Source organism: Bubalus bubalis, chromosome 21 (genome assembly GCF_019923935.1).
Source record: "Bubalus bubalis isolate 160015118507 breed Murrah chromosome 21, NDDB_SH_1, whole genome shotgun sequence".
NCBI lineage: Eukaryota > Metazoa > Chordata > Mammalia > Artiodactyla > Bovidae > Bubalus > Bubalus bubalis.
The window spans coordinates 2,958,155-2,978,277 of record NC_059177.1 but is presented as its reverse complement, the minus strand read 5'-3'; the positions used below and the strand labels follow the sequence as shown (position 1 = coordinate 2,978,277).

The 20,123-nt window shown below is 39.0% G+C and overlaps 1 protein-coding gene across 2 annotated transcripts in view; it reads right to left on the bottom strand.

The window, feature by feature from the left end:
* ZCWPW2 (zinc finger CW-type and PWWP domain containing 2) overlaps positions 1 to 20,123 on the bottom strand; it is a 400,309-nt gene that overhangs the window by 259,477 nt on the left and 120,709 nt on the right. For both annotated transcript variants that reach the window (XM_045163891.1, XR_006547320.2), the window contains exons 6-7: positions 17,880 to 17,938; positions 13,772 to 13,839 (exon numbers count right to left, since the gene is read on the bottom strand). In XM_045163891.1, coding sequence (XP_045019826.1) covers positions 13,772 to 13,839; positions 17,880 to 17,938 — 127 coding nt within the window. The remainder of the gene's footprint in view (positions 1 to 13,771; positions 13,840 to 17,879; positions 17,939 to 20,123) is intronic.

Below are 20,123 nucleotides of genomic sequence, written 5' to 3'. Positions count from 1 at the left end.
CAAAGTGAATCAGCCATACATATACATATATACCCCCTTTTTTGGATTTCCTCCCCATTTCGGTCACCACAGAGCACTGAATAGAGTCCCCTGTGCTGTATAGTAGGTTCTCATGAGTGATCTGCTTTATCCATATTAATAGTATCAATAGTGTAGATATGTCAAACCCAGTTTCCCAATTCATCTCCCCTTCTTTTCCATATGTTTGTTTTCTATGTCTGTGTCTCTATTTCTGCTTTGTAAATAAGGTTGTATATATCTTTTTTTTTTTCAGATTCCACATGTATGTATCAGTATACAGTATTTGGTTTTCTTTTACTGTTTTGTTTGGTTTTTGTTTTGAGCATGTCTCTTGCTTATAGTAACTTGCTATATGAATTTTAAAGCCAACAACTCATTTAAAACAAATTTTTCTCTTTATGTTGCTCACCACTTTGAGTGTTTTTACCATGCAACAAATCACTAGGTGGAAAAATCCTAATATTCACATTTGCCCACTTGGGCAAATGTCCCACTTGGACCTTAAGATCAAGTTTATCCATACTGACCAACTCTTCTAGAACTCTATGGAAAGGCATCAAGAACTGGTTCAACCCTAAAGAAATATGAGAATTCTTAAATTGTACTGTGTCTCCTGTTGGGACCCAACAGAGAGAAATGACAGAGGAGGACTTCATTATTTTGAGAATTTTCAAAATGTTACCTCTGTTCTTTGGAAGGGCCGCAGGTGCAAATTCTACTGGTCTGGGAGTATCTGTAACAGAAGTCTACCACCTGTCAGCCCCAATGTATGGTGGAAACATGGATTACCAGCTATTTGATAGAGGTAGTAGATGGCAGAATGGTCTAACTGGAACACTTACATAGGTCACCTCAGGTACCTGAATGCAAGTTTCCTCTAGAAAGAGTGAACTGCCAATTCTTTATACAAGAACTAGACTGATTTAGAAAGTTTATGACAGCACCTAGGTCTACAGTGGATGGATTAACTGTCTGTGGGATTAACCATCACCTGCCATTGCAGAGCCAGTAAGGCCAAGGCTATAGACACTACAGATTTCTGCAAATACATACATGCACTGGAGGCAAAAGAGATGAATCCATTAAAAGCACACAGTTTGTCTCCAATAAAGATAGAGCTAAGCCTCTTACCGGGCTTCCCAGGTGGTTCAGACAGTAAAGAATCTGCCTGCCAAGCAGGTGCCTTGGGTTCGATTCCTATGTTGAGAAGATCCCCTGGAGAAGGAAATGGCAAACCACTCCAGTATTCTTGCCTGGAAAATTCCATGGACAGAGAAGCCTGGCGGGCTACAGTCCATGGAGTCTCAAAGAGTAGGACTTAGCTTAGGAATGAAATAGCAGCAAGCCTCTTACCAATGGAAATCACAAATTCAGCTTCTTGGGGCAAATGGACCAGGTCTTCCTGGAACACGGGCAACAAGCTGGCTTTGGTGCTCTGCTCTCCAGGGTCTGCAGATCTAACTGGGGACTCAGCTTTCAATGGATGCAGACTCTCCGTAAGTTCACAGAGGCTGTAGACTAGGATGGTGTGGCCCAACTCATTCCAAAAAAGAGCAGTTAGCCTCTTCAAACTTGACAAAAGCAGGCTCTTATTCCAACCCAAATGCTTGAGTGGAAGGCCCTGACATATTGCTTTACACCTCATATATTAAACTTGGTATAGTGTAACTAGGGTACTTAGTGTAACTTCCCCTGGGAGGCAGACACAGTTTCCTTACAAAGCCTTCCTTTGGGCACAGCAAGAAGCTCTAGCTCTACACGTAGGGTGCGGCCTGCCCTAGAGGCAGCTAATCACACAGAAGCCCAGGTCCCAGGCCCTTAGCAGCAAGTGTGTCCCCGCTGGTTCTGCTGGAAGGAACATGCTGGTCCATGAGGCCCTGGAGAGGCATGGCAGGGTGGCCAGAAGAGAGAAACTCTGAGACAATGCCAGTCACCATCATAAGCTGCATAGTTTCCATGTCTTCAGACTGCTTCCTCACTCTGCAGATTATCACCTCTCCTTTCACGGCAACCTCCACTCTACTGATGGAGAGAAGCCTGGCTCAGCTCTAATGCTCACCTTCCCCCATCACATGCCACTCCAGCCACTTCAACCACCAGCAAGTCCTGGATGCTCCCTCTTCCTCTCTCCTCAAGCTTTGGTCTTTGCTTCCAGGTTTTCAAGTGCGTGGAATGCCCTTTCTCCCACCCCGGCCCCCAGGGAGAAGGAGCGATTTCGAGAAAGAGCCAAAGCTAGAATGTAGAGTTGGAGGTGGTTGTGCACACACACCATCTGATGAGCAAAGGACCCGATCGAGGACACCCACCAGAGCGTTCACAGGGACCCCTAAGGAACGGGGCTCCCAGGGGGATGTTAGGGGAGTGGTATTGCAGGATGTACCTTTTACTTTTCTATATTGTTTAGATTTTTCTACAGTGAAGATGTTTAACTTATCTCTATATTTTAAATTGCATTTCCCATCCTTGCCTCCAGAGATTCTGACTCAGCAGGGAAGGGTCCAGGATTCTGATCTCCCAAAGACCCTTCACAGACTCTACTAAAAGTCAGTTTGGGAACTGTGGTTGAAACGACTGTTTCCAAAATAATAAGGCAATTAACATTTTTGTTTTTTTAGAAAAGCTCCAACTCTATTACACAATTGTTTTTTATTATTTCCTTTTATTTTGCAGTAGCTTATTTCTACTACAAATATACATTCTCTAAGAATATTGGATCTGAATTATTTGTAAGAATTATAATAGCATTAGCAGTCATTTTAAGTTAGCCACACTTGAACAAAGGATCTAAATTAAATCATTATAAAGCATGTATTTGTGAAGTAAGTTTCATAAACTATTTTAAAATTAAGGTAAACAAGAAAAAAATCTACAAATATAAATATCAGGGTTCTCAGATTCTAAAATTACAACATTAATTTAAATACCACCTGATTTTCTCTCAAAACAATGGATATTCTCAAAATACAAAGTAGAAAGTTATTATAAATAACAACTTTGGTAAAATGTTTCATAAAACATTTTTAAGTTTTAACTTTGGGCAAATGTAAAGATGTAAATGTTTTTATAATTAACTTTTGAAAATATCTATAATGCCCTAAAATTCAGACATCAAAGCATCTATTTCTTTAAACTTCTTAGTTATATTTTCAATACATTCTCCTGCCCTAAAATTCAGACATCAAAGCATCTATTTCTTTAAACTTCTTAGTTATATTTTCAATACATTCTCCAGCCTTTAACCTTCGCCCATCAATTATAAGACAGTCCTCTTCACAGTGGTTTTCAAGAGAGCTGCCTGCAGGAACTTCAGGGCCACATTTAGGTAACTGTAAAAATAACCACAGAAGTCATCAAATTTACTTGAAGACCAGGCTTAATTATCTGAACAAAACATAAAACTGTCAGTAACTCCTTAACAAGGTGTTCTGTTATGCTGGTGGTCAAATAATGACCCCCACATAAAATATAATATACAGTAAGTGTCAGTGTAAAAGTAACTGAATATTTAGTCCTATCTCTACTCCTCGACATCATACATTTTTAGTTTTAACTTTTTAAAGTGGAAAAACATGATTATTAAAATTAAAATTCTGCAAGTTTTCTATGTTTTTTATTTTTAAATTGACCATTACGGAGAATACAAGTGAAAACTGTTTTAGTCACACTTCCGATGACCATCTGCTCATAAGCACCTGCATTCCTTATGGACAGTAAGTGCATGCGCTGGTTGAGTTGGAAAGGACACAGGTAAAAACAAGGCAAACACACACATGCACACACGAGATTTACAACTTCAAGGTTCATTAAAGGCAAAGGTAACTTCCCACACAACGTGAAAAAACCCAAAACAAAACTCATGCAGTTTATACAAGTACTTTCTACTTTCATGTATCAAAAATGTACCTTTTAATACAAAGAGGTATTCAGTAAACTCTGTCTTATTTGTATATGGATTATCTAGTTTGTGAATTATTTAGGTGGATTTTATAACAGTCTGAAATTAATTCCCTTCCATTTTTTTCAAAGTCAGGGCATGTCAACCAGTGTTAATGTTAGCTAAGAACATAATTAGAAAGGTGAGTCTACTGAGGAAAACAATCTCTGAGTACTTGAATGACAAACAAAAATGGATTTTGATTATCCATGTGTGTATGCTTTTGTTCATGTTGCTATTCTCAATTCATTGGTATAAGTGCTTGAGAATAATCAACTTGAAACCTCACACATGAAATGCATGATGAAAACATCACATTCACAACTTTGAAAACAGCTCAAACAATATCTGCCCAGAGAATAAACACGCTCAGAACTTCAAAATTATCAGGTATATCCTCTTCTGGTGTGTTAGCTTATAAAAGACCACTTTCTTTAACAAAACACTTAACCACTTTCTAAAAACAAAACACATTTTCAGTGTTAAACAGTATTACCTTTGGAAGCCATATTAATTTTTCCTACTAATGCAAAAAAAAAAAAAAAAAAAAAAAAGGAAGGACGGAAGAAAAGAAAGGAGAAAAGAAATCCCTTAGGTGATCATTTCTTTACCTATAAGCTGGAAATTGCTTCAGCTCTGACAGCTGGTCTCATTGCTATTCTCCTCATTTAAAAGTGAACAAGGCAGTAAGTACCCCAACCTGGCATGAATTCCAGGCTTCTAAAGCTCTGTGTGGAGAGAGGCTTAGAGCCAGTCAGCAGGCAGCACTCACCTGCCTGCCAGCAAGTTAAAACAGTTAATTTTTATAATTCCTAAATGCCTTTTGAAAGCATAAAACATTACAGGAATCTAAAACAAAGAGCAAGCTCCTGCCTGGTGATGTATTAAAACTATGTATTTTACCTTAAGACATAAAAATCAGAAGTAATTTTCTGTTCTATCAAGTTACTAGTTATAATGGCAAAATAGAAGCCAATTTTGTGGCTGTAAAAGCTCCAGGACATTTCTATAAAAATCAACCTGCCTGTATTTTTGAATAGACAAACTGCTAAGACTGAAAAAAAAAAACACTGCACAAAACCATATGGTGCTCAAACAAAATACACATTTGCCAGAAAAGAATAATTTATATATTAACTACATGTATACAATAAATGTCACCAATCTATAGCTCTTGTTCTACGAGGGGTAAGATCTACAGAGAGAACAAGATTTTTTTTTTTTTTTAAAGGGACTCTAATCAGAGAAATAGTATTCACAATTCATGGCAATTCAAGAACAAGTTGAGATCACTGACCAAGAAAACAATTGTTTTTCAACTCAGTGTTTTTACCAATAATTTTATTTATTTAAATTTTATTTTCCTTTACAATTTGATCTCAACAGCAAATTTTGTGCATTTTCATGATTTGTAACTTAATCTAGGAAGTGTTTAAGAATCATCTTTGTTCTTGCTGAAGTTATGAATGAAATCAGCCAAAGTGGATGAACAATCTTGTCCATTTACAAAGTCACCTTTTCTGCACCTCAGCACAGAAGACTTGGGGATGGGTAGTTTTGCAAAGTGAGGATGTGGTAACAAAGACCAGGTGAGGAATTCTTAGCTCCTATTCCCTCCAGAGGCTGCCACTGCCAATTCTCATCTGTAATAATGGCCAGTCTTAGGAGTCAGTTACTCTGCAAAGCACTTTTTCTGGTTTGCCTCATTTAACAATCCTCTGAGGCAAGTGACAGGCAACCTTAGCCAGTCCTGAGTCCTCACTGCCTGGACCAGGAAGGGGACACAAGAACAGTATCCCAAGCCCGTCTCCCATCCCCTGCTTCCTGACTCCAGGCACAGTGGACAGCCAAACAAGAAATGAGAAAAGGAATGAAACTGGAAGGACCCAGGGCTCCTCACTGCCATTTCCCTCCTAACCACACAGGGAACAGCTGGACCACCTGTGTAAGCATCTGCCTCATGGCTGACTTCTTTCACACCTGCTACCCTGCTGCTCTGTGTTAATGACCTGGGCTTGCTGTTGTGCTGAGCAATGTGTCAACCAACTTAAAATTTCTGCTGTCATTGGTAAGTATTGGATACAGTAAGCACACATGGCCTTTCTCAGCCCAACATGGCTGGCCAAAAGGAAAAAGAAAAAACTACCTGGTTAAGAATAGTGAAATAGAATCTGGTGAAAAATGCCCCATGGAAGTCAGCCCTGTGCACGACCAGGCAGGGCAGGTTTACAGGGGGCCTCTTGTTCTGGTGCTTCTCCTGAACGCGAAGATCAGTACCTCCCTTCATCAGTGAGTCTCACTATCTCTCTTCATTCCAGCCCCAAAGACCCAAAATAAAACAGCTCCTTGGCTCAAGTATATTTTTTTCAAAGACTGACAGATGCATTCTGATTTTTCCACAGGCTACTAGTTTCTTGTTCATCTCATGATAACCAAGGGCTCACATTTCAGAAGTGAAAGGAACTTCCCATATAATGGAAATGAATATCCGGGAACAACTTCTGCCGTTTAAGGATCTGAGGTTGCTCTTTAGGCCTGATGGTCATTATGGATCCTACCTTTTCTCCTGTATTCACTTCCTCCCCGCACTCCTCTTCAAACTCCCTTTGGGTGGTTGTGTGCTCCAGGGCTTGCTCTAGCATTTGCTCCAGCTCTTTCAGTAAAAATTCTGTCTCAGAGACAACTAAAGAAACGTTGTTAATATAGTAAAAAACAAAAAGCAAAAAAAAACAAAGAAACCTACACCTTAATTAATTCTATCTAATTCATAATCTTAACCACCCTCAAAGAGGACATTTTCTAAATGTTACGAGGCAGGAGGAGAAGGGGACGACAGAGGATGAGATGGTTGGATGGCTTCACCAATTTGATGGACATGAGTTTGAGCAGGCTCCAGGAGTTGGTGATGGACTGGGAAGCCTGGCATGCTGCAGTTCATGGGGTCTCAAAGAGTCGGTCACGACTGAGTGACTGAACTGTACAAGATAAAAAGTATTTTGTATAACTTTCAGTTATAGCCTCTGCTTGATGCAAAATTACTGTGGATTTCCAGGTGAATCTTTTATAATTATTCCTTGACAAATGCAAGTGACATTCTTGCTATATGTAGACTATAAGTATCCCAGACACTAAATTATTTTATTTTTATTTATTTTTTAAAAAATTAATTAATTTATTTTAATTGGAGGCTAATTACTTTACAATATTGTAGTGGTTTTTGCCATACATTCACATGAATCAGCCATGGGTATACATGTGTATTTTTAAAATAAGAAGCCAAGGGCACCAAATTAAGTTGTTACTTAAAGACCAGGGATCAGCAACTTTTTTTCTAGGAAGGACAAGAGAGTAAATATTTCAGGCTTTGTGGGCCAGATGGTCTGCGTCACAACTACTCAACTCTGCTGTTAGAAAGCAAACCATACGTGAGTGCATGCTCAGTCATTTCTAACTCTTTGCAACCCCATAGACTGTAGCCCACCATGCTCTTCTATCCATGGGATTTTCCAGGGAAAGCTACTGGAGTGGATTGCCATTTCCTCTTCAGGGAAACTTCCCAACCCAGGGATTGAACCTGTGTCTCTTGCGCCTTCTATATTGGTAGGCAGATTCTTTGCCACAGTGCCACCTTCAACCAAATGGGAGTGGCTGTGTCCCAATAAAACTTTATTTACAAGAACAAGCAGCAACTGATAATCGTGAGCCACAATTTGTTAAGTCCTGCAATAAACTATTAAAACTACTGTTTAAAAGGGGAAGCCAGTAATTAAGTGTCAAGACTAAATCCAGGCTGAATATGTAAAGTGAAAGTGTTAGTTGCTTAGTCGTGTCCAACTCTTTGCGACCCCAGGGACTGTAGCTCGCGAGGCTCCTCTGTCCATGGAATTCTCCAGGCATGAATACTGGAGTGGGTAGCCATTCCCTTCTCCAGGAGATCAAATGCAGTTCTCCTGCATTGCAGGCAGATTCTTTACCATCTCAGCTGCCAGGGAAGCCCTAGTTTATTCTTAATCAAAATATCAATGCATCTTAACTGCCTGATCTAGTTTTTTTTTTTAATTCACATACTTATAAAGGTTGTGTGATTTTTCTGCTACTGTGACAGAAATATGTAAGTAAGCAAAATATCTGGTAATTTGTTGAACTTGCTGATATAAGATAATATTCCCAACAAAGATATAAATACCTATTATAACTCTATAGACCTGATTGCTGATTAACAATATCAACAGAGTTCCCTATTTAAATAAAACAAACATTTTCAATTGATATTGAATCTTTCTGAAGTAAAGATCAAGGGAGGAGGCTAGTGACCCGCTCCTGCACAGCAGACAGATGGGGCCCTGAAAAGTCTTCCAAGGGCAGCATGACTCAGAGAGAAAGACACACACCCCATCATCTTCCACTCTGGTTATACAAATCTGACATACACCCCATCATCCACTACACATTGGCAGGTCACCAAAAACCACATCACAGACGTAGAGCAGCTGAAAGTTCATGGAAACCCAAGCAGGACACACCCTTCAGGGCTAAAATATCATCAGTGAATATGGAAGCAAGGTGTTCCCAGCAATAACATGAATTTTAATTTGTGTAATATGATATACACATCCATTTGTGTGTGTGTGAGTTTGCACAGGTATTCTTATAAATTAGGCATGTTATATGGTTAATAAATAGAGATTATTAATGTAAAACGTTCCAGTTCAAAAAAAGCCATTTTCATTATCATTTTCTTTTATTCGACTGACAAATGTTTATTTTGTGCCTTCTAAGGGTCAAGGATCTGAGACAAGAGCCACAGACCAGCGAGCCATCCTTGTCACCACCTCCACCCAGCCAGTCTCAGGTCTCCTCTGTGGAAGACTCCCAAAACACTTTGAAAGTAGTTTTCTGATAAGCCATTCTACACCTCAGAATCAGTTCCTATGTTCAGAAACAACACAAACAAAAAACCACAACTTACACATGCATTGTAAGCATATAGATCTGTGTTCTGTGGCAACTGCGAACACGTAAGAACACAGAGTATAAGCTATCACATCCTAGAACAACAGTATTCCAAATCTGGGGCATAAGAATCACCTGAAGATGATCAAAAAATACGAATGCAATACCATGGCTTCTGAATTAGAATTTTCTACAGGAAAGTCCATTTTCACGGAAGCAGTTTTGTTGAGAGTCACCTCTCTCTGTGACAGATTACTTACTTAGTAACTTGTCACTTAACAACAAGAGTGTGACTATCTTCACATCAGTTCCCCAGTCCCACTCATGGATGTTGTGTTTTCCTATTTTACAGTCTGAGTCTATGGAAATTGATAGTGACATTTAATGCACTGTTGAGAAGACGAATTTTGAGCTCTGCTGTGAAGGAAAAATGGCACACAAACATCTTTATGTTTCTAAGTTGTGTGTGAAAGTCGCTTAGTTGTGTCCAGCTCTTTGCGACCCCATGGACTGCAGCCTGCCAGACTCCTCTGTCCATGAAATTCTCCAGGCAAGAATACTGAAGTGGGTTGCTGTGCCCTCCTCCAGAGGATCTTCCCAACCCAGACATCAAACCCAGGTCTCCTGCATTGCAGCTGGGTTCTTTACCAGCTGAGCAGCCAGGGAAGCCCTTGTATTTCTAAGGCTAGACTAAAATACAGTCAATTTATGATAATGAATGTCACTGCTGAGTGCCAATGCAGGCTCTCTGTTTTCAAGTGATCTGGAAAAACATGTATACTGCCTTTCGATCAAAGGGTAGACAAAGTAATGGATAGCTTCATAAATCAAGTAGGGTTCATAACACCAACTTGACTGATGTCAAATTATGCTTTCAGAACACGAGGCTTGCTTTTCTAAAAGGTATTCCTAATACTGCAAACACAGAGAGTCCAAAAATAATTCTCAGAAATTGCAGTTACTGTAATCTGCAAACAAGGTTATCAAAACTGGTCAATGATCTCCAAAGATACAGACAGAATGCAGGTCTGTGCTGACTGCATGACCAATCATCTTCTATCAATCCTGATTATCTGGTAGTTTTCCTGACTTGCTTCAATTTGTTGTCGAGAGTAAAGTGGTACCATTACAGTTGCTCTATCACTCAGAGAAAGTGGGAGAAAAAAAATAAAGAAAAAAGAAAAAAGGTATCTCTCCCACTGAAGTATGAATCTGGCTTTTTAAAATGAATTTTTATAAAATAAATTAGTGCTGGTTTTTCATTCCTGGTAAGAAATAACTTACTGTTTATCTCAATAAATCAGTCACTATTTTAGAAAAATCCTTCAATGTATAATATATTTAGGAAGTTTTCTTTATTCTCTACTTCTCTATTAAACGTTTAAAGAAGCTATTTCCTCTTTTATATAAAGAGGCCACTGGTTCAGTTACTTCAAACTTGGCACTGAAAAACAGCATCTTAAATTTTCAGGGCCATTTCAATGTTGAAATATTGAAGCCATTCTTCTAGAGGAGGAAGGTGAAGAGGAGGAAAAAGCACTTGGTTTTGATTTGTTTGGTCGAGGAGAGTCGGACATGACTAAGTGACTGAACTGAACCGAACTGAACCACAAAGCCTCTTCTATCAGCTTAGGATGTAAATGTAGAGATGAGGGAACTACAGGCTCAAGTGAATGAAGAAGAAGGTGCCTACCTAGAACAAACAGACATGGGGGGCAGGAGGGCCCAGAGGATAAAGATAACTTCCAACCCAGACCAGGCAGGCCAAGTCTGCCTTCAATAATAGCAAGAGCACCCTTCTCCCCTGTCAGCCTTCTGCCCCCACCCAGGCCTAAGGCCTTCACCTCCTGCCTGGCTCATCCAGACATCATCCAGACCTTTTCTGTATCAGCCATTCTCTGCCATGCTCACCTGTCCCAGGTGGATGATGAACACATCCCTTGCTAATTTACTCATGAATGTTAGTAGACTGTTAACTAATCCAGGGTTATATGTCAATATAGGAGGAGAAGGGGACGACAGAGGATGAGATGGTTGGATGGCATCACCGACTCAATTGACATGAGTTTAATCAAGCTCCAGGAGTTGGTGAGGGACAAGGAAGCCTGGCCTGCTGCAGTCCATGGGGTTGCAAGGAGTCAAACACAACTGAGTGACTCAACTGATACTGATGATATGTTAATCTTTTATTAAAACTTTTATAGACTGCCTACTCCACAAAAAGAAATGAGATATTTACCAACAGACAACACTGATACAATAAAACAAGTGACAAAGCTCAAAGACTAAAAATAAGAGAAGTAAAAAATCTGTTCATTAAGGGGGATATGAAGGGCAATAATTACATTTTAAAAAGATGCTTTGACAAACTAGCAGTGCTGTTTGTGACTGTGACTGCATGTATGGTCAGTCATGTCTGACTCTTTGTGACCCCATGGACTGCAGCCTGTCCTCCTCCTCTGTCCATGGGAAATTCCAGGCAAGAATACAGGAGTAAGTTGCCATTTCCTACTCCAGGGAATCTTCCTGACCCAGGGATCCAACTCGTGTCTCCTACATTGGCAGGCAGATTCTTTACCACTGAGCCACACTGAAAAACCAAAAATTTAGCTTTAAGCTTCTGCTAAAGCAACCAAGGAAATAGCTGCAAACTTTGATTAATTTTAAGAAGCTATGTGACCTTAGAAAAGGCATATAACCTATTAAGTGCTTCTGTTTCTCCACTGATATCATAGGAATTATAATAAAATATACCTTATTCATCTCATACAGATCTTGTGAGGATTAAACTAATATATATGAAATGTTTAGAAAAGTGAAGACACAGTAACTGTTACAGGTGTAGTTTATCATTATCATCATTATTATTCTATTATTATTTCACCATCATAGATGGATTTTTTTGGTTCCTAAACACTGAAAGAAAATGGGTTACAGGGACAATCAAACATAATACAAGATATTCCTGGTAGCAATTTCCCCCAAAATACAGACATACTTCACAAATAGTTATTTCTTAGATCAAATCCTTTTTTATAAACATTTTCAAAATTGTAGTAAATTTACAATGTTGTGTTAGTTTCAGGTGTACAGCAGTGATTCAGTTATACACACACACACACATATATATACTTTCTCAGATTCTTTTCCATTATAAGTTATTAGAAAATATTACAAAATATTGAGTTCAGTTCCCTGTGCTATACAGTAGGCCCTTGTTTATCTATTTCAGATACAGTAGTGTGTATATGTTAACCCCAAACACATAATTTATCTCCCACCCCAGCATTAGATTAAATCTTTACACACCCATGAACACACAGTTTAATCATTTATTTAATGATTCCTCAACTTTTTCTGTTGTTTTCCAGAAACAGTCCTCTCTCTCTTGGATAAGACAGTTTCTCTCGCATTTTCTTTATTTCAGATGAAGAAACTGATGTCTGAAAAGGTAGGGTAGTTGCATGTACTTGACTCTCCCTGAGATCTCGAACTAAGGGAGAGAGAAGCAACTGCAGAGCATGAAGCCAAGAGGGCACATCACAGCTGGGGCAGAGGACAAAGGGGAGACGTGAGCATCCAGAGAGGGCCTCAAAGTGGAGCTGAGACTCAAGAGTCAGATGCTATCATTTTTCTCTGTTGTTTGATCTAGGAGTGATCCTACCTTAAGCTAAGAAGAAATGAGAGACATCAGAGACCTGGATCAAGGAAGCCACAGAAATATGAGTAGTGAATAAAGAATTTGAAGAGGATGCAAACTACTGAAAAAGCACCACTCTTTCAGGAAGTGGACAGAGAACATAGAAGATGAGATGGTTCTGCTCTTCAGTTCAAATGGCACTGGAGGAGTGAGACACAGACCAGTGAACTACTGAGGCTTTCAGAGCCAGGCAGCAGGGAGACTACTGACCGGGCAGTCACTTCTGGTCCATGGATCCCTGGTGCCCTAGGATCTCTCCTGAAGGATCCTGTGCCAGTTGGAGGGGAGGATGATCCAGCTGTGGTGTCAGGGTCACCTAGTGGGAACTCACTCTAGGGATAAAATGACTTTTGTTTCTATAGGAATGTGTGAGCTGATCATGTGAGGCAAAGGAACAGAGCTGCACTCCCTCCGCAAAAAAGGAGGTACCTTAATTAGCAGGAAAGCAGGAGCAGTAAGTTTAAGAGGAGAGCAACAGAATTTTGTAGTGGTTTAGGAGAGAAAAGGAAGATATAAAATAACCACTCTGTCCTTCCTTCCGTTCCATGAGACTGTACAAATGGCGCATTTAGCCCCATAGGATGTGGGAGTGGCTACAGGAGAGGAAGTGAGGACCGAAAGCTTCTCTGGGTTTAATCGGCTATGAAACCTCTTTGTGTGGCTGCCGAAGTTCCACCTTGCAAACAAGCATGTGCCTCTTTTCAAGACTAGGGAAAATGTAGAAAGAGTAAAGTGCTTCTGAAAGAAAAGCTTTTCCCCCTACAGGCCACCTTCTCCCTACAGTGCTCTAGCACCCACGGCAACAAGTTGAGCTGGGAGCACCAGGCTCTGCTTTTCTTCCCTCCTTTGGCAGCCCTGACTAAATGTGGAATAGAGAATTCTAGACTGAAATGTACTGATGTTGGTATTTCCTCCTATAACTGCTAGTGCTTATTAAAAAAAAAAAAATCAAACATATGACAAAGCCAGACAAAATTTAATTTGAGAGGATAGAAATTTAAAGACAATGGAAAAGCCCTAGTATGTAAATTAATACCAGAACGCCACTAATGTTTCTCATATACATATACATGTACATTTTGTTTTCTTCAAAGGACTACAATCACGTTTGGTGGAATTAAATATAGGTAAAAGAACTAAAAGCAAGACAGGCCTTCACATACCCATGTTTTCCTTTGATAAGGCATCATCTGAACAAACATTTTCAAAAGAGGATTTTAAAACAGCTTTCCTGGAAAAGGAATTTGACAGATTTACTTTTTAAGAACAAGCATGTATATTTAAATGATCATTCATGAATACTGGTAACAGTAAATTATGAATATACATTTCTTACCTTGAAGTATCTTTTTTTAGGGTTGTTTTACACAGTAAGGAGGACAGTGAAAACCCAAAGGGGAATAATATTGATTTGAGCTCTCATTAGGTAACAAGTACTAACAAGCTGCTGCTGCTGCTGCCGAGTCACTTCAGTCGTGTCCGACTCTGTGCGACCCCATAGACGGCAGCCCACCAGGATGCCTCGTCCCTGGGATTCTCCAGGCAAGAACACTGGAGTGGGTTGCCATTTCCTTCTCCAATGCATGAAAGTGAAAAGTGAAAGTGAAGTTGCTCAGTCATGTCCGACCCTCAGCGACCCCACGGACTGCAGCCTACCAGGCTCCTCCATCCATGGGATTTTCCAGGCAAGAGTACTGGAGTAGGGTGCCATTGCCTTCTCCGTACTAACAAGCTACCCAGCACTTTACATAGCCTATTTCATATAATCCTCCCTCCAAAAACCTACTAAGTTATTGTTACTCTCATTTTATGAAGAAACTGAGGCCCTGAGAAATTGAGAAATTTGACAACATAGGAAAATGGTTGAAAATGACAGAAATGAATTCTGTCAAACTGCAAAATCCATGCTTTTCCCAGTATACTGTATTGATGATTTAGAGTCAGAAAACATTTGTTCAGGCACATCTTCTCTAACCAGAAGATCCTAAGAAAGTCACATAACTTCTTTAAGCCATAAATTCTTTATCTTTTAAATGGACATAATTATGATACACTTCATACTTATTTGATAGGGTTACTGTGAAGGGTAACTGAGATTAGGAAGTGAAAGTCCTTTATAAAATGCAATTATTCATCTTCAGAAAAAGGACAAAAAAGAAAAGAAGGACTATCATATCAAGCCAGTCTTTAAGTAGGACTCCTTTTCACAAAGCACTGCTTACCATTCAATAAAAAAAATAAAAAGCCTGTACAATTGGTTCAATGATAAACACTAAAACTTGTTATCCATGACTTATTATACAACCTTGTTTCTGGTTTGTACTACCTATGTTTAAATTTAAAACCTGTTTCTCATCTGGTCACTCACATGATATTAATCTTTGAAACTTACAGTTCAATACATCTGCACAAACATAAAACTTTCTCCATACTTCTAAGAATACTACTTATATTATTAATTCTTTTAGAAAATTTAGAACATAGTTCCCTAGAGAAACAGAATCAAGAATCAGGGGAAGAGGAAGGTAAACTTCCAAACTCATTCTATGAGGCCACCATCACCCTAATACCAAAACCTGACAAAGATCCCACAAAAAAAGAAAACTACAGGCCAATATCACTGATGAACATAGATGCAAAAATCCTTAACAAAATTCTAGCAATCAGAATCCAACAACATATTAAAAAGATCACACATCATGACCAAGTGGGCTTTATCCCAGGGATGCAAGGATTCTTCAACATTTGCAAATCAATCAATGTGATGCACCACATTAATGAATTGAAAGATAAAAACCATATGATTATCTCAATAGATGCAGAGAAAGTCTCTGACAAAATTCAACATCCATTTATGATAAAAACCCTCCAGAAAGCAGGCAGAGAAGGAACATCTCAACATAATAAAAGCCATATATGATAAACCCACAGCAAACATTATTCTCAATGGTGAAAATTTGAAAGCACTTCTCCCAAAGTCAGGAACAAGACAAGGGTGCCCGTTCTCATCACTACTATTCAACATAGTTTTGGAAGTTTGGGCCACAGCAATTAGAAAAGAAAAAGAAACTAAAGGAATCCAGATTGGAAAAGAAGACGTAAAACTCTGTTTGCAGATGACATGATCCTCTACATAGAAAACCCTAGACTCCACCAGAAAATTACTAGAGCTAATCAATGAATATAGTAAAGTTGCAGGATATAAAATTAACACACAGAAATCCCTTGCATTCCTATACACTAACAATGAGAGGACAGAAAGAGAAATTAAGGAAACAATTCCATTCACCATTGCAATGAAAAGAATAAAATACTTAGGGATAAATCTACCTAAAGAAACAAAAGACCTATATATAGAAAACTATAAAACACTGATGAAAGAAATCAAAGAGAACACTAATACATGGAGAAATATACCATGTTCATGGATTGGAAGAATCAATATAGTGAAAATGAGTATACTACTCAAAGCAATCTATAGATTCAATGCAATCCCTATCAAGCTACCAATGGTATTTTTCAGAGAACTAGAACAAATAATTTCACAATTTGTATTGAAATACAAAAAACCTTGAATAGCCAAAATAATCTTGAGAAAAAAGAATGGAACTGGAGGAATCAACCTGCCTGACTTCAGACTATACTACAAAGCTACAGTCATCAAAATAGTACAGTATTGGCACAAAGACAGAAAAATAGATCAATGGAACAAAATAGAAAGCCCAGAGATAAATCCATGCACCTATGGACACCTTATCTTTGACAAAGGAGGCAAGAATATACAATGGAGAAAAGACAATCTCTTTAACAAGTGGTGCTGGGAAAACTGGTCAACCACTTGTAAAAGAATGAAACTAGAACACTTTCTAACACCATACACAAAAATAAACTCAAAATGGATTAAAGGTCTAAATGTAAGACCAGAAACTATAAAACTCCTAGAGGAAAACACAGGCAAAACACTGTCTGACATAAATCACAGCAGGATCCTCTATGACCCACCTCCCAGAGTAATGGAAATAAAAGCAAAAATAAACAAATGGGACCTAATTAAACTTAAAACCTTTTGCACAACAAAGGAAACTCTAAGCAAGGTGAAAAGACAGCCTTCAGAATGGGAGAAAATAATAGCAAATGAAGCAACTGACAAACAATTAATCTCAAAAATATACAAGCAGCTCCTGCAGCTCAATTCCAGAAAAATAAATGACCCAATCAAAAAATGGGCCAAAGAACTAAACAGACATTTCTCCAAAGAAGACATACAGATGGCTAACAGACACATGAAAAGATGCTCAACATCACTCATTATCAGAGAAATGCAAATCAAAACCACAATGAGGTACCATCTTATGCCAGTCAGAATGGCTGCGATCCAAGAGTCTACAAGCAATAAATGCTGGAGAGGGTGTGGATAAAAGGGAACCCTCTTACACTGTTGGTGGGAATGCAAACTAGTACAGCCACCATGGAGAACAGTGTGGGGATTCCTCAAAAAACTGGAAATAGAACTGCCATACGACCCAGCAATCCCTCTGCTGGGCATACACACTGAGGAAACCAGAATTGAAAGAGACACGTGTACCTCAATGTTCACCGCAACACTGTTTATAATAGCCAGGACATGGAAGCAACCTAGGTGTCCATCGGGAGACAAATGGATAAGAAGGCTGTGGTACATATACACAACGGAATATTACTCAGCTATTAAAAAGAATGCATTTCAATCAGTTCTAATGAGGTGGATGAAACTGGAGCCTATTATACAGAGTGAAGTCAGCCAGAAATAAAAACACCAATACTGTGTATTAATGCATATATATGGAATTTAGAAAGATGGTAATGTTGACCCAATATGCGAGACAGCAAAAGAGATACAGACATAAAGAACAGACTTTTGGACTCTGTGGGAGAAGGCGAGGATGGGATGATTTGAGAGAATAGCATCAAAACATGTATATTATATGTGAAATCGATCGCCAGTCCAGGTTCAATGCATGAGACAGGGTGCTCAGGGCTGGTGCACTGGGATGACCCTGAGGGATGGGATGGGGAGGGAGGTGGGAGGGGGGTTCAGGATGGGGAACACATGTACACCCATGGCTGATTCATGTCAATGTATGGCAAAACCACTACAATATTGTAAAGTAACTAGCCTCCAATTAAAATAAATAAATTAAAAAAAAAGAATCAGGGGAAATGTCATATAAAAATTAAACCATATATATATTTTAATTTTATCATAATAATTTTTCATTTAAAAAAACATACCTTTTCCTTTTTCTAAATTTGGGATTTTTCTTTTCAGTATTATTTTTGGAAATTTGCACCTGTAAAAAGATAACCGTTAACAAAAAGATGTGTTAGTTCACGTGGGATATGATGAGCTCAGCATAATAATGGATCCTACACAGTCTGAGTTGGAGAAGGCAATGGCACCCCACTCCAGTACTCTTGTCTGGAAAATCCCATGGACAGAGGAGCCTGGTAGGCTGCAGTCCATGAGGTCGTACAGAGTCGGACACGACTGAAGTGACTTAGCAGCAGCAGCATACAGTCTGAGTAATTTAGCCCTGAAGAGAAACTTTGGCTCCCAGCTGTAAACACACCTGTAATTCCAAGTCAACAATTGCTGTAATTGCACTCACCTGCTCAACTTCCGGGAACAGTTGACTGATCCTATACAAACGTCTACCCTTATATAGACTCTCCCTTCCTCACTTCACAAACATACAAAAACATTAAGTAAGACAACTTTTAAATTTTAATACTTATGATCTTTAAAGAAAGAAAGAAATATTCAAAGGCCAGAAACATGTGGAATGTAAATCTGTATGTTAGGAACTGACATGTGGAAGGCCTCCAGGGAATCTGCATCAGGAAAGGGCCAAAGGGACTTGGGATGGGGTCTTAATGTCTCAGCAAGGACAAGAAGGTGGTGGGAAAATGGGAACCCTCATACACTGCTGGTGGGAATGTGGAATGGGGGAACCATTGTGGAATACAGTGTGATAATTCCTCAATATGTTAAGTGTAGAGTTACCCTATGATCCAGCAATTCCACTCCTAGGTATATACCCAACATAAATGAATCATATACGCATGTAAAAGATTGTGTCTGGTCATAACTATGAAACTATAAATGTGAATAACAGCATTATTCATGATAGTACAAAAGTAGAAAGAATTTAAATGTCCATATGCTTTTGAACTGTGGTGTTGGAGAAGACTCTTGAGAGTCCCTTGGACTGCAAGGAGATCCAACCAGTCCATTCTGAAGATCAGCCCTGGGATTTCTTTGGAAGGAATGATGCTAAAGCTGAAACTCCAGTATTTTGGCCACCTCATGCGAAGAGTTGACTCATTGGAAAAGACTCTGATGCTGGGAGGGATTGGGGGCAGGAGGAGAAGGGGATTACAGAGGATGAGATGGCTGGATGGCATCACTGACTCGATGGACATGAGTCTGAGTGAACTCCAGGAGTTGGTGATGGCCAGGGAGGCCTGGCGTGCTGCAATTCATGGGGTCGCAAAGAGTTGGACATGACTGAGTGACTGAACTGAACTGAATATGTGGTATATCCATACGTGTACTCAGTCACTTCAGTCGTGTCTGACTCTTTGTGACCCCAAGGACCATAGCCTTCCAGGCTGTTCTGGCCATGGGATCTTCCTGGCAAGAATACTGGATTGGGTTGCCCTGTCCTCCTCTAGGGGATCTTCCTGACACAGAGATTGAACCTTTATCTCCTGCATCTCCTGAATTGCAGGCAGATTCTTTACCATTGAGTCACTGGGGAAGCCTGGTTATCCATATAATGACATATGATGTTGCTTTTATAAATAATGAACCACTGACACATACTACAACATGGATGAATCCTGAGATCATTATGCAAAGTAAAAAGTTAAAAAAGTCAGACACAAAAGGCCACATGTTGAATGATTTCACTTATTTGAAATGCCCAGAAAAGGCAAATCTACAGACACAGAAGTACATTAGTGATAGCCAAGGACCGGGGGATGTGGAAATGAGTAGTGATTTCTAACAAATATCAGGTTTTCTTTTGGTAGTATGAAAAAATGTTCTGAAATCAGATAGTAGTAATGCTTGTACATCTGTTAGTATATTAAAAACCACTGAGTTTTATAGTTTAAAATTAAGTTACACCTTCCTGGCAAGAATGAAGGTAAAAAAATTTTTTTAATGCAGTGACTTGGAAAAATTGAAAGAAAGGAGACAGAATATATTAATGATTAATAACAAAAGGAACCTGGTGTAGCAATACTACTGTTAGAAAAAAGCAGATGTTAAGGCAAAAAGCATAATCAAAGATAAAAAGGGTTATTCCTTAATGCTAAAAGAAACAATCTACCATCAAAATATAACAGTCCTTAACCTGTGTATACCAAACTCTTAGCCTTAAAATATACACAGAGAAACAGAATCACAAGGAGAAACCTGATGAAGAATTTACAGGTAAAATGGGATAATTTAAATTTATTTCTCATTAA